This window comes from Lissotriton vulgaris, chromosome 1_1 (assembly GCF_964263255.1).
Source record: "Lissotriton vulgaris chromosome 1_1, aLisVul1.2, whole genome shotgun sequence".
NCBI lineage: Eukaryota > Metazoa > Chordata > Amphibia > Caudata > Salamandridae > Lissotriton > Lissotriton vulgaris.
The window spans coordinates 1,625,283,140-1,625,298,083 of NC_141685.1; the positions used below are offsets into that span (position 1 = coordinate 1,625,283,140).

Genomic DNA, 14,944 nt, shown 5'->3' on the forward strand with positions numbered 1-14,944 from the left:
TGCGGTTCGTGACCTGACTGAGGGTCCTCAGGGTCGCCTCCAGCAGACCAAGGTTCATTGACCTCCTCTGGATCCGAGTACGCTGGATAATTGTACTCGTCCTCCTCATCTCCGTCACCTTCCCCAGCGTTGGAATGAGTTGGTGAGCGTTCTAGATTTTGTGGAGATGCAGGCTCCATAGGGGCAGAAGTACCCGCAGAGTCCAACTTCTTTTTGAGTGGAATACGAAAGTGTTCTAACACTGGCTCCGGGGTGATCTTCCTTTTAAGGAGAGAGAGTTTGCCTGTGTTGGCGTCGATGACAACCTCTCGACGCTCCTCGTCCGCGAGTGGCTGGAGCCGAGGCTTCGGCACTACCAATGACGCTTTAGGCGTCGACACCAGCTTCAAGGGCACCCCGGCCCCCTGTCCTGGAGCAAAAGCCTTCGGCGTCGTCTTCGGCGGCAGCGTGAAGCGGATCGGCGCCTGCGCCTTTGCCGGTTTCTGTGGAGGCTTCGGCACCACATCCTTCGGTTCGGGAGCCAATGCGTCCTTCCGAATACGTTGAAGGGATTCCGTGACCTTCTTGGTTAAGGACGGGGAGGGCTGGCCCGGCCCGAGCGATTCCCCCGAGTCCGGAATAGGGTCGGCGATCAAGGGCATGGTCTTCGGAGCCGACACATCACCACCCTTGGCCTTGACGACCGGAATCGGCGCAGCCAGAGCTTTGGGGTCGTCTTGACGCTTCTTCGAGGCTTTTTTCGGGTCATCGACCTCGACCATCTTCGGCGCCGACGCGGCCGCGTCGGTCGTCTTCGCCTTCGACACCGGTGTCTTTGGGTCGGCCATCTTGGCTTGGCTCTTGATGTCGGCGGCCATTTTGGACCTTTTAGGCGCTGAGGCCTCAGGATCCTTCTGTCCCACCAGTGCGACTTTCACTTTCGGTTTCGATACCATTGGTGTGGACCCTGACGGTTTCACTTTCGGTTTCTTTACCGGGAGTGGCGCATCACCAATGTCCGTGGCCGGGCCCGGAGGCGGGGCCGTGGGACGAGTATTGAGGTCTTGGGTAAGGCCCGAAGGCGATCCCTCGACCTGGGCCGTATAATGGGGATTGACCCCTGAGTCAGTCTGAGGATGCTCCTCCTCTGAGCTATCCTCCACGGTGGCAATGGCCCCGTCGTCGTCCCCTACCTCTCCGATGACTTCCTCAAACTCCTGGTCCCCCGCGTCGTAGTTTTCATCCTCTGACGCCGGGCTGGAGTCCGAAACTTGTAAGACGGTGTCGTCATTAACGTCTTCCTCGAAGATGTTGTCTGGCGGGGGCGCTGATAACTGGGCCTGGAGTCTAGCGGCCCGACGAAGCTTGAGAGTCTTCTTACACCGGAACTTCGAGCAGGCCATACACCTGGCCTCATCGTGGTCCGGCGACAAACACTTGTTGCACACTGGGTGCACGTCGAGGTGTGAATACTTTGAGGTGCACACCGGGCACCTCTTAAACGGAGTTCGTTCCATGATAAGTAGTCTGGAGCGTCGTGTAGGCCCGTCCGCGTCGACAGCACGCGGAAGGGCAGCAAGAGTTCGGAGCTGAGGAATAAACAAACCCGAACGATGGACAATACCGACGCTAAACCTAAAGACCTTTTGGTCTCAAGTAAGGAAAGTTAAACAACTATCGATTCCGACAGAGGGAACCGAAACACATCCGAACCCAATGGCGGAAAAAAACAATCTGGGGATGGAGGCGATGCCCATGCGCACTGTAGTCCAGGGGAGGAGCCACCTATCTCGTGATACTTCGAAGACTCTTCCAGGACAACAATGTGCAATCATCCGGACCCAACACTAGGCGGCGATCTATGCACAGATATGAATTCAGCAGCCCACATGCCTCGAACTCCCAATTCCTGTAAGGTTGAGGCCACTTTGTAGGAAGCTGGCTCTGTATATACTACACCAAAGTGTAGTATATACAGAGCCAGAGCTCCGGTAGGTTGCTGCTGACGAGCAGGCCACTTGGTTGTGGGGGCAAAGCTCTTGGACTTTAGCTCAGGGCAATTAGGGAAATAAAGTAGCACCAAAAAGTGCACCCTCAGCAGCACTAGGGCGCCCGGATGCAGGGTGCTGTTTCGACGTCGGGCGCCCTGTTTGCAACGGGGAACTTCCGGTTTGCAAAGGCACTGCAGGCTTGGTGACTAAGGTCTTCTGGGTGCGACCACCACTCCGAGAGGTAAGTTGGGGTTGGTCAGGCACTGTAGGTTTGGCCGTGGACGGAGGGTGCAGGTGGTACGGATTCACAGTGTCCGGCCGGAGCCAGAGGTTGCAAGAGATAGGAGTGAAGGGCTCGGCCTGGAAACTTCTCAAATTATTCTTAACTGAAAGAGTACAAACAGTAGCCCAAGTGGAATTCGAAGCTAAATCATTCTTTCTGCCTTGTGTTCCGCAGGGTTTATCTTTGAGCCCGACCCCTTTTAATGTTTATGTCTCCTCGCTGGCACCCGTTATTGAATCATTTGGGTTCACACTAACCTCATATGCTGATGATACCCAAATAGTGGTGAACCTTCTTCCAGGCGGCACGCAGACTACTTCTTTGAGGTTGCAAAATTGTATGAGTGCCGTGGGGGGTTTAATGGCCCAAAATTGTTTGAAACTCAACTCCAGCAAAACAGAGGTGGTTTTGTTTGGAAACAACCCAAATCTCTGGACACCAGATTGCTGGCCAGTAGACCTGGACCAGCTTCCCACGCCAGTTGGGAAAGTGGAAAACCTGGGTTTCTTGATTGATGAGAAATTGAGCTGCAGGGACCAGGTTAATAAAGTAGTCTCCACTACCACATATATTCTAAAACCTTGCAAACATTTTTTGCCATTACTCCCCAAAGCGGTTCAAAAAAACAGTTGTCACTGCTCTGATTATGCAGAGACTGGATTATTGCAACAGTCTTTATTTGAAGATACATGAGGGATCCCTAAATAAACTGCAGGTTTTACAGAACGCAGCTGCTAGATTACTTACTCGCACACCTAGGTCCGAATCCATCTCTGCCCAAATCAAAGCCTTGCACTGGCTGCCAGTGAGGAAACACACCCAATTCAAGGCCTCGTTGGCCGAGTCCCTCCATCTTCAAGATGGAGTGGACTGAGAGTTGTGCTTCACCTCGCCTCCCCCACCTGAGGGGTGGAGTTGGCAGAGGTGTGCACACTTCTCTTCCTCACTTGTTTTTCCCTCCCAAAGTGGGGGTCAGAACCAGTGGGGAAGGTCACAAAGGCAGCAAGCCGTTGAAACGTCCCCTTCATGAACCCTGCCCATCCTGGGGGAGGAGGCTTGGCACCTCGTCCCAGGATGTGCATTGTTTCAGGCTCTAGAGAGCAGCAGGCTCTCGACCCAGGGGTCCAGAAACATGTCTGGTGGTGGCAGCTGAAAGCAGCCACTCAGCCTGGACACTAGTGGTAGGTTAGTTTTTAGGGGAATCTCTAAGATGCCCTCTGTGTGCATTTTTCATTAAGTCCCACGTCATCAGTGTGGGTTTAATGTGCTGAGAAGTTTGATACCAAACCTCCCACCTTCAGTCTAGCCATTATGGTGCTGTGGAGTTTTTAATCGGTACAAAAGGGGGTGGTGATGGACGGAGCATCTGAATCAATCAAACACTCACACCCAGTCAAAAGATCTTGGTTTAATCCATCACCGTTCTTTAACCCACTCTGCCACCCCAGTTCGACATGGCTATATGCAAATCAGTCTGACCCTGTGCCTCATGGGAACAGTCCAGCCCGAACTGCCAAGCCATGTCTTCCCTGGACCAGAAACAAGCTTCCGAGGACCGGTTTCTGGCATTCCAGCCGTCTTCAGCCCGGCTTGCTTGAATCCAGTGGCAAAGTGAGCAAAGGACTCACGTCTGAGCATACCCTGCCACACTTATGGCGGCCAAAAGCGGTACAAAAGGGGGTGGTGATGGACGGAGCATCTGAATCAATCAAACACACACCCAGTCAAAAGATCTGGGTTTAATCCATCACCGTTCTTTAGCCCACTCTGCCACCATATACTCTTAATGGCAGCACTGCACTCACAATGTCTAAGAATGGAATTAGACACTGTAGGGGTACAGGGCTCATGCACCTGTACCTTCACCACTGATATAGTGCACCCAGCTAGAAGGGTGACTGATCTATGCCAGGGCAGTGGGTTGTAGGCATGGGACACACGGACGTGTGCCATGTCGATTCTTCACTTTGCTCTGCACAAAAACACACAGCCTGTATTGGAGGAATCCTCCAGAGGGTTAGTTGAAGTCACCTAAAATGGTAATGTTGGGGTGTGTGATGAATGGTTCCAAGATATGTCCACAAATGGAGAGGAACCTCACCCAAGGACCTGGTGGGCTATAGATCAGGAGGTCCGCCAGACTGGCCTTAGCTTGAGGCTGGGGTCTAAATTGCGCTGCTTCGCATACCTCGTTTGGCAGGTTAGATATCTGCTTCAATGTGCAGTTCAGATGGTCTTTACAAATTTTAGCTAGGCCTCTACCTGAGCGGCCAGGTCAGTCTAATGGAGAGATCATATAACCTTTTGGTTCTACTAGGTCTGGCATTTGCCAAAGTTTCCGTGATAAAAAGGCAGCCAGATCCAGAAAAATATTTGAATCTAAAATAGGAAAAAAATCCAGTTTGCCTTCCTGCTACTTCAGATTCAACACCTCTCCATTGAAGTGAACAGTTGCACAGAAGGGGGAACCTTTTGCAAGGAGCTTATATCCACAACAAGGCAGAGGGTGATACTCATCCTCAGTTGATTGCATGGTGTCTCCGGGTGTTAAAGGAGATGGTATAGGCTGTCTGTTCCTCTTTCAAGGGTGAGACTTTGCAATTGATCCAGATCTAGTCAAGACCAGAGAAACGCTGGACTGCATGGAGCCCCCATCCAAATATCTCTCAATGTCGAACCTGGGTATGCTAAAACTCTTGGAACTGAGAAAGCCCCAACTACACATGATGTTCCAGTGGGCCTGACAATAGGAAAATAGCGCTCGGGTTGATACAAAATGCTGACGAATCACCACCTATCACAATTGTTGATGGAGGCGAAAGTCAAAAAGACAGGCCACATAAACATGATGGTCATCATTCCTAGACCTCTTCCCTCCACAAGTGGGACATTTAACCACCCAAAAAACTAGCATATTGGCTTTAGACAGCAGGGAGATGAAAGTCCACAAGGAAAAACACATAGACAAAATTGTTTTTTTCCTCAGACAAAAGTCTAAAAAGAACCCCAACACTCTTGGCCATAGAGTGCCGCCAGAAAATCCATTAGAATCTGTTGTCTTCAGCCAAAAAAAGGCTCTGTAAAAGCAGAGCTGTATCCTGAATCTTCCTCACAGTGAAAAAAATGGGCTTCTGTCTTGCTTTCAGGAATGTTGGAATAGTGTAATGGAGCACTTACTATCCGTGACGAGGCTTCAAAGCACTTTATTTGCGAGTAGCATGCTACTCCGGAACCTAAAAGGATTAGTGGAGAATTAGTGTAGCTTAGAAGATTCTTAAAGAAGCAGAGGGTGGTTTTATCAGTGTGCAAAGTTCTTGTTCAGGGCAGTTTTTTCTTCTTCTTTACTTTACTCTTTTTGAGTGGAGTTACATCCAAATGTACGATGTATATAGTAAATTGACAAATAAAAATAGAAGAATATTGCATGTTTAAGAAGGTTTTTGGTGTACTCGTCGATTAGGAAACTTTTTAGAATTCTTGAGAACTTGTTTTTTGGGATCTTGTACATGGCTTTGTTTTTTAAATCAAACCATATTCTTGAGTGCAAGATCCAAACCGGATTAACAGTCAGGCTAAAGGCAAATTTAAGCAGAGGTAAATGGCAGGTCACAGAAATGGAAACTGAAATGGTGGGGATAGAAGGAATAGGGGCTTCACTCTTACTGATATGCTCTTGTAGAGCACAGTGTTCTAAATTTGAAACAAAAGGAGTTGAAGCATACCTGCAGAATGAGAAATACTGGCCAGCCTCTGGGGGAAAAAGATTAGTGACATTTCAAATGTGTATTTGGAGAGGAGTATGTAGATTTGTTGCAGAGAGGAATCAAAACATACCCATAGATAGCAATTTGCTACCAAATTATAGAAGGCCAGCGATGAGGTACAAAGAAATTCACTTATAGGAGTAAAGCAACTTGCACAACAAATGTTCCTGACATACCTAACTGTCCAGTTATTTACAGTCAGATTCATTCATTGACATTACACTTTTCTCAATTAAAAAGGTCTGCTGAAGGGTTGCAAAATCTAAACTAAAGACCCTATTAACTGGTGTCTGAGGGAAATCCACTTGTTGAGTCAACCCAGTTCTTAGTCCCTTCTTGAGCTTTTTCTAAGTGCACGCTAGGCCAGTATCACAATCTAAAAGTGGGGTCTGTTCAACCTGCCCACTTCTCAGATGTGGGGTGCATTGTTGCAGCAGTAGGTAATGTGAGGCAATGGCATCATGTGCGACTTAGCTGGAGACAGCAGATTTTGGGAGACATATGGTATGTCCGCCATTACCGTCCTGCAGTTCAGCATGCATCCTCTATGGATGTTAATGAGCAGAGTTCTGAAAGAAGCTATATGAGGTATGGTTTCTCCAAAAAGATTGCATTCTTGGTTAAATAAAATTGAAGGAAGTAGAGGTAACTGAAAATAAAAAGGTTCTTAGTCAGCACCAAAGACTTTGCACCTCTCCAAGTGGGCTATGTAACCTTAATTAAACTAGGAAGACAACTGGCCTTTTATTGGCTTCACACGGAATGACTTTTGAAGATATAGATATTTTAGACATATAGTAGAGAAAGGACCATAGCTGCAACGGACAGTAAGAGAAGCAAAATACTTTCAGAGAGTGGTGTAAACATAGCTTAAAGAATGGGAAACACTTCTATTTTGACAGCAGTGTTGGACAGCAAATGCCATTAAAAATATATTTTGCTACTTTCACTACTACAAATCTTTCATGGTCTCCTGTTTCATTTGTGTGTTCTAATTAAGAAATTCATTGGAGGGCAGTTTTGTGTGAAGCTTATTCATCCTATCTGGTGTGATTGTATGGTGCCATTCAATGTATTACAAGACATACCTGTTCTTGCAGTTGTGGAAACATTTTATCCTCCCAGTCTCGTACCCGAAGTGACAATACGGTCTCCTGTGCATACTTTTGCGAATTAGCAATGAAAAGCTCCTGGAAAAAAAAAAGACAGTCTTGATGTGGAAAGTTTGTATCTTTCATATACCTATCAGCAGTAACAGAAAAAAAACACAAACAAATGGAAACTAGGCCGACCAATAAAAAGAAAAAAGGGATGCAGAAACACTGAATGGAAATAAAGGCACAGCCAAGCATGTATTTTCAAGCACACAAAAAGATGCACCGAGTAAAACTTGACCGATTGATGCACACCAATGAAAGTACTTTTATCAGTTTTGAAATACATTTTCCACAACTCTGCACCCACCATTTTAGCTGAGCATGCCCCAATACCTACACCACTCTTCACTCCTGCCTCCACACCCACAAAGTGAGTGCTTGAAGTGAGTGTGTCTGTGTAGGGAAAGCTGTGTGTTGGGGATGGTATGTTTAGGGTAAGGCAGGTATGTGTTTTAGATAAGGTGTGTGTCAGGATTTGTTGAGGGTAGGTGTGTGCAATTGGAGAAGGTATTCATGTAGGCCTGCTTCTTGGGGTACCATTAGTGCTTATGGCAGTGTGTGGGGTAAGGTGTGGCTAGAGGAGCTGGGGAAAGTCTGCGGGTAAATGTTGAAGGAAAGTATTCTCATGTGTTGGGGAAGGTGCGCTTATAAATAGGTTGTGACTTTTGCGGTTAGGTGTGCACTTGGAGAAGGTTTTTTTCTACGATGTGTGAGATAGAGTGCTGAGTGAGTATTTTGGAGAAGGGTTGCATGGGTGTGTGTTAGAGTGGGAATGTGATGATGAAAGGGGATACTGGGGGATAGGTGTATGTGAGGAAGAGGGAAGATTTGGGGACATTAGGGGTGTATTGGGAAATATATGAATGCATGAGTGTTTGGAAGTTGTGTGTGTAGCATTATGTTGGGCAAGGTGTGTAGATGTGCATGTGATGGGAAAGTAAGTGTTTGTTGGTTTGTGTGCATTATTAGAAGTAAGCGTGTAGCTGTGTGTGAAAATGGTGCACCTTCGGGAGACGGTGCTTAGGAGAATGGATGAAGGTGCAGTTGTGGGATAGTGAAGGTGTGCATGCACGTCTTTTAGGTGGAAAGTATGCTTGTATGTATTGGGGAACGAATGTATTTAGAAGTCTATGTACTGAGGAAAGTTGTGTGCTTGTTGAGGGAAGGAGCACCCAAGTGTTTGTTGAAGATGTGTGTGTGTCATGCATGTTACTCTCGTACTTTTAGGAACCTAGATTTAAAGGTTGCCTTTAAAAGTATCTTAAATCTGGTGAAATCAATGATATGTTGGTTTTGGGAAACCTAACACAGCTGTAAGAATGAATGATGACGCTTAGAAGCATTAGAGAAAGATTCTGTCATGGCCATACAGTGGCTTGTGAACGAGGGTCAGATAAATCTAACTTTGTTCTGTCCTCAGTAATAATCTAGGGTAGGGTAGTTAAGGTTTACATTATGTGGATGCTTTACGAAAACGAGGTATGGAGCAGGTTTCTCTAATCTTTGGAACTAGAAGGAGAGATCTTTTTGGGCCAGCACAAATTATGTTGCAGTAGTTGCGCACAGAAACTAACTGCTAATCCCAAGAAAAAGGTAGTAAGTCACAGGTTTTCTAACTGACTAACTTGGAAGAAAGCATTCTTGGTGATGGCATTGATTTTGAGATGCTGGGAGAGGACACTGCCAAACAGTTGTGCAGCACCTGGTCATGTCAAGATACCCTTATGAAGTCAGACCATATGAGTCTAGGTAAGGGATCTTCTAAAGGTATGAACAGGATCCCAGAATTCTGACCTTTAAAACAGTTCAAAGCATGGATATTAATTCTGTAAACAATGCAGTACTTAGCATTCACACCAAAGATTATGTATAATTGCATTGGGTATTTATTTACAAGTGATGTAAATACACAGATCAGCCCTGACAAGGTAGTACTGTCTACGTGTGGAAGTTTATCCTTTGGTTCTAAATTTAAAAATTAAGCAGAGAGCTTTCTTAGAAAAGAAACACCCATAACACAATAACTTAACTCACTTTATCTGATTACATATTTAAATAGGTGAAGCAGATTAGGTCTAGTCACATTTTTTTTTTTTAAAAGCACCTAACAAACAGTACCCACCCTCCTGATAAAAGACGTTTTTCTAGGGCTAAGGCTATTAATATGTATACATAGTAGATATGCAGCTGAGAAGAGCATATAAAGATATTTTTTTTCCTTTGCAGAGTGTGAAAAGGGGCCACCACAAGAAGCTTATATATTTTTTTTATGTCAAGCTAATTCTTTTAAGTATATCGGTCATAAACACATGTATTTAAGTAAATTCTAGGCACAATCTCACTGCATAGGCCCACAGTATGAGCGCTGACGATCACACATATGACTGATGATCGAGATCGATCTTCTCTCTTCCGTGGTAATAACATATGATAGGAAATTTGCATGGCAGCATTAAATGTATAAATTAGCACTTAATAACTACTTTCTCCATACAACATGTTTTGGAAAGCAAAATGTATTTTCACTTACTTGGTATCTTATATACATACACTGAAACATCAGTTAAAAACTGAAATTCAACAGTTATGTTCGCGAGTGCACTTAAAGCATGACAACTCATTACGGATTTCAGATGCTTTACGAGTTTGAGCCACACGCACAACTCAGTTTTATTGTTTTTTCAGTGAATTTCATCTTTGTTAAAAGGATGTACTTAATTTCCAAACCCCGCTCCGCATGGTTGAAACCTCTTTGGTTGCCCAACCCCTGCGGGGCACAGTCTTCAGCCATGCCCTACCGGGTGGTGGACACTATCAGGAGAGTTGTTTCTCCTGTAAAGTAATTGTTACATGCAATCTGTGAGGCAGTAAAAGTGTTCTTCTCATGTCAATTTGTTGTACTGTGATAATAAAACTTATTTTGATAGTTCCACTGTAGAATAAAATGTGTGAATATACGCTTATTAGAACGGTTCCTCCAAATAACATTTATTTTCACTGGCATACTATATGTGCAGCACTAGATGGCACAGCATGACAACATACAGTTGTATGCAGAAAAGTGAAGCACTCTGAGCACAGCATAGTCTAGTCGGTTAGCCCAAATACATTAAGCTTGGGATTAAAAGCAACACAAACGAGACACTCCTAGAGCCAGCATAGAGCACAATAGGGAAAACACAGTAGTGGAAGAGGTGGGCCAGCACTTCTCAGAGACTACAGGACATATCACAAGACAGCATAAATATAAAAAATAGAATTATAAATTGAAAACAGATACTCATGTGGCATAATGTATAACAAGGTGTGACAGTGCACACAGGCCTTTAACTGTTGTTCAAGTATGTAGCTCAGCTAATACATGAAGTCGGAACACTCGTGTTCACAACAGCTTCTTTTTGGTACTTTGGAGCTGAATAAAGAGACTAAGATAAGTCATAGCGCTTTTATCTCCCTTCAAAATATTTATCAGTGTTTTTTTGCTTTCAGAAAGCGGTCATCACCATATAGTTTGACAAAAGCACTTCTCTGCATTCATGCAAGCATAGGACTTCTGAAGTTAGGATACAGTCATATTCATACTTACCACATTCCTCCTCACTAGCTCTTCGTAGCTCAGAGGCACCTCACCTACATCTGGAAACAAAGGTAAGATATTGAATTTACAGGAGCAAGTGGAGGCACAATATACTTCCGTCAATGTTCCATACAGAAACCACAGATGAGTACGTGCGCATATACAAAGGAACGTTTTAATTTACTAAAAACATACAGATGCTCAAATTACTTAGCCAAGTGCTTTGTATTAGCCCACATTAGATTTACACAAGCCATCTTTTCTCCAAAGATGTGAACAATGGGAGGAGAAAGAAAACCGGTCAAACCAGGTAAAAATGAAGGCCACCCAGGCTGTAGGACAACCCTCTCCCCCCGCCGCATAACTGCCTGATGACCTTTCTTAATCTTTGCTCGATCTACAAAGAGAACGTGTATGGTAATATTCAGTAAAAGATATGGTTGAGGGGGTTCCTTTCATGAAGGTGGTGGGTGGATTAACAGTGAGCTTGCGACCGGTGAAAAACATATTAGTATCATCCTACCATTAGGACTTGAAGACAACAATAAATGATTCTACCAAGAGGTATGAAGGAGAGCAGAGGGCAAAATAGTAATTAGATTTGCAGCACGTGATGATAAGGATCATAAGCTAACCACTCTACCACCATATAACTGGGTTCAGAAACTTTTTCTTTGAAGTATTGATTTCGGCTTTACGTATGCTTTAAGGAGTTATGACTTTAATAGAGGAATTTGCTACACACAAGGGATCAAAGGGGATCAAGAAAGCCGGGAGTACTAATCCCTTCAAATTACTGTATATCACACAGAATACGCCCGGCTATATGTGAAAAAGAAGAAAAATAGAGGTGGTGTAATTTCAGAGAATGTGTGAGAGGAGAAATCCCTACAGGACGAGAACCCTAACTCAACATTAGGTGCATGCTTCATCATATGGGTTCTCTCCTTACACCAAAGTGTGGGCTACAACTCCCCGAAGGGAAGAGCTGAGGTGTTTTTTCAAGATGAGCGTTGGAGAGGAGGTGCATCGCAGCAACAGACGACATTCGAACTCTACTAGACAATGGAGACACAGTTGCCCTCATCCTCCTCGACCTCTCCGCAGCCTTCGACACAGTTTGCCATAGCACCCTCCTACAACGCCTCAGAAACATCGGAATCCAAGGAAAAGCACTGGAATGGATCACCTCGTTCCTTGCCGGAAGAACCCAGAGAGTCCGCCTCCCACCATTCAAGTCAGAGGCCACTGAAGTCATTTGTGGCGTACCACAAGGATCTTCACTCAGCCCCACCCTCTTCAACGTATACATGAGCCCCCTCGCGGACATCGTACGCCAACACAACCTCAACATCATCTCCTACGCGGATGACACTCAACTAATCCTCTCGCTCACCAAAGACCCCAACACCGCCAAAACCAACCTACATGAAGGAATGAAAGAAGTAGCTGAGTGGATGAAGCACAGCCGTCTGAAACTGAACTCAGACAAAACAGAAGTCCTTATCTTAGGTACCTCCCCCTCCGCCTGGGACGACTCTTGGTGGCCAGAGGCCCTTGGAAAAGCACCCATCCCGATAGACCACGCGCGTAACCTGGGCGTCATCCTGGATTCCTCACTCTCGATGACCAGACAAGTCAACGCCGTTTCATCCTCCTGTTTCAACATTCTTCGAATGCTCAAAAAAACATTTCGCTGGATCCCCACCGAAACCAGAAAAACGGTCACCCACGCATTGGTTACTAGCCGCCTGGACTACGGTAACACCCTATACGCCGGAACCACCGCAAAACTCCAGAAAAAACTCCAACGCATCCAGAATGCATCAGCCAGACTCATACTAGACATCCCGCGTAAAGACCACATTTCTGATCACCTGAAAAACCTTCACTGGCTTCCCGTCAATAAGAGGATAACATTCCGCCTCCTAACCCACGCACACAAAGCACTTTACAAACTTGGACCCGAATGCCTCAACACACGACTTTCATTCTACACCCCCTCCCGCCAGCTACGCTCTTCCAACCAAGCCCTTGCTGAGGTCCCTCGCATTAACAAATCCACCATGGGAGGAAGATCCTTCTCATACCTGGCGGCTAAAACCTGCCCACCCTTCCTCAAGCGCCTTGAGACCCTCTGGGTATGTAGCGCGCTATATAAATTACCGACTTGACTTGACTTGAATGAGGGGCAGAGTGAAAAAAGTGTGGTGATTTATAATAGTCTCTGTGGGTTCACTAAATCTTTATTAGGTGGCCTAAAGGACAACTTTAAAAGAGAGGACTAGGGATCAAACCAATATATCTCTAATAAAGGTCAACATGTTTCTGCCATAAGTTGGTCCCCTAAAGGGATGCAGCAGCATTCATCAGGACCTTTATTTTTAATAGTCACTCTGCATGTGTGAGAATGAAAAAAGTACATTTACGTGCACACATTTTCTCCCACTCTCCAGTGATAGGGGCTCCCATCAGGTCCTAGCCATTTTTCCACCACTGCAGGGTTATTTTGCATTTCATATGGAGCTAAACCTTACCTTCCCAGATCTCAGTTTTACAATGCCTTTTCAGTTACTCACGTGTTGCTCACATGTGCTGCCTGCAAGAAGCCCTAGCAGCATGCAGTTTTAGGTGTGCTCCATAAGTCTCATGTATTTTAGCAAACAATGGTCCTTAGTATAGGGATATATAAGAAAAATGAGATATAGACCTGAATGGGTGCTTTGTATATTCAATGTCCAGCCGGACAGAGAATTTTCATGTAACAATGTATTTGAAATAGCAAAAAGATATACAAAAAACATTACAGCGTGACGCAATCCTGCACCCGATACAAAGGAAAGGGAGCAAAGGAACAAAGAATAACAATTAAACAAAAGAAGTTACAGGCAAAAACTGGAGCTATGGTAGCTTGTACTAATCATAAAATAAAGCAAGCTGAACCAAATAGTAAACACATTAATTATACACATTTGACCGTAGTGGTACTATTTTGAACTGTCAATGACGTTTCGATCCCAAGCTCATTAATTAGAGAGATCATCATCAGGACTAAATAATTAAGATTGCCTAGTTTATACCACAATGCTTGTTGAGATAAAAACAGGGAAACAAACAACAGGGACCTGTCAGAAATTCAGGAAGAAAACAAGGTTTTCAAGCATGTCAACAACTGGTTTAAAATAGCACACAGATCAGATGATTTACGGCAAGTGAGTAAAACATGACAACATCTAAAAGCCAAAACTTCCGGCGAGTGGCGAGAAAAAGATAAAAGAAGAGGGGTGATGAACTTTTCATACTGAGTCAGGCGCATAGTGTCTAAGAGATAACCCACAGCACGGGGTGCTTATAATTGCGACTGGATGTGTGTGAAAAAAAAGAAAAAGCTGTGAGCGGGATAAGAGGCTTCAGAATTTGATTGTGAACGGCGGAATGAGTGGCTAAAAGACGATGAGGGAGAGCTGAGAAGCACAGAGAGATGTATTTCCATGCAGGGATGTATTTTCATGCGGTGCCTGGTGACTAAAACAAAATTAACGTCCTCAATGGTGGAGTACGTGACGTATTTCAGAGGCTACTACTTTGTGCAATAATGTGATTCCTGTCGGCGGTCTTGGCACGTGGATTAATTGTGGACAGATGGAGTAGGGGCTTACCACACAATTGGCCTGGTTGTGGCATGTTTTAGGAAGGATAAAGGCTTCTTCGGGCGGCTGCATTCAGTTTGGGTGGCAAAATTATGCGTACCGCTGGAATGGAAAAGGGTTCAGAAGTATCTGGCAATTGCCGCACCAATGTGTGAGAATTAATTAAGGTGAAGCATATCGGGCGCATACCTTTCAAGGACTTTCCAGTCCGGAGTAGGGATTAAAAGATAGAGCGAGGGTCTTTTCCATAGGTATCGACCTCGAGTGTTGCGAGGCAATGTTAATCAGCTTCCTCCGTGATCATGGAGGGGTCTCAACGATGGCCGGGCGTTTGTAAGGCTAAAGGGGGAGAGAGAATGTAAAGCGGGGATGAAGGTTTAAGAAAAAAGGGGCTTATGAGCGTATTTAGGGAAGGGAACTCCATTTGGGCAGCATCTCTTACCTTTGGTGAGGACGGCAACGGTGTGCCGTTGGTTCCCAGGCACGATGGCAGGAACTAGGGGGTTAGACTGTAATGCGCGTTTACATAGACCGCGAGCCGTC

At 45.2% G+C, this 14,944-nt stretch overlaps 1 protein-coding gene across 1 annotated transcript in view; it reads right to left on the reverse strand.

The window, feature by feature from the left end:
- NCAPH2 (non-SMC condensin II complex subunit H2) overlaps nucleotides 1-14,944 on the reverse strand; it is a 266,518-nt gene that overhangs the window by 60,857 nt on the left and 190,717 nt on the right. Inside the window, exons 18-19 of the mRNA XM_086918830.1 lie at nucleotides 10,761-10,810; nucleotides 7,106-7,207 (exon numbers count right to left, since the gene is read on the reverse strand). Coding sequence (XP_086774956.1) covers nucleotides 7,106-7,207; nucleotides 10,761-10,810 — 152 coding nt within the window. The remainder of the gene's footprint in view (nucleotides 1-7,105; nucleotides 7,208-10,760; nucleotides 10,811-14,944) is intronic.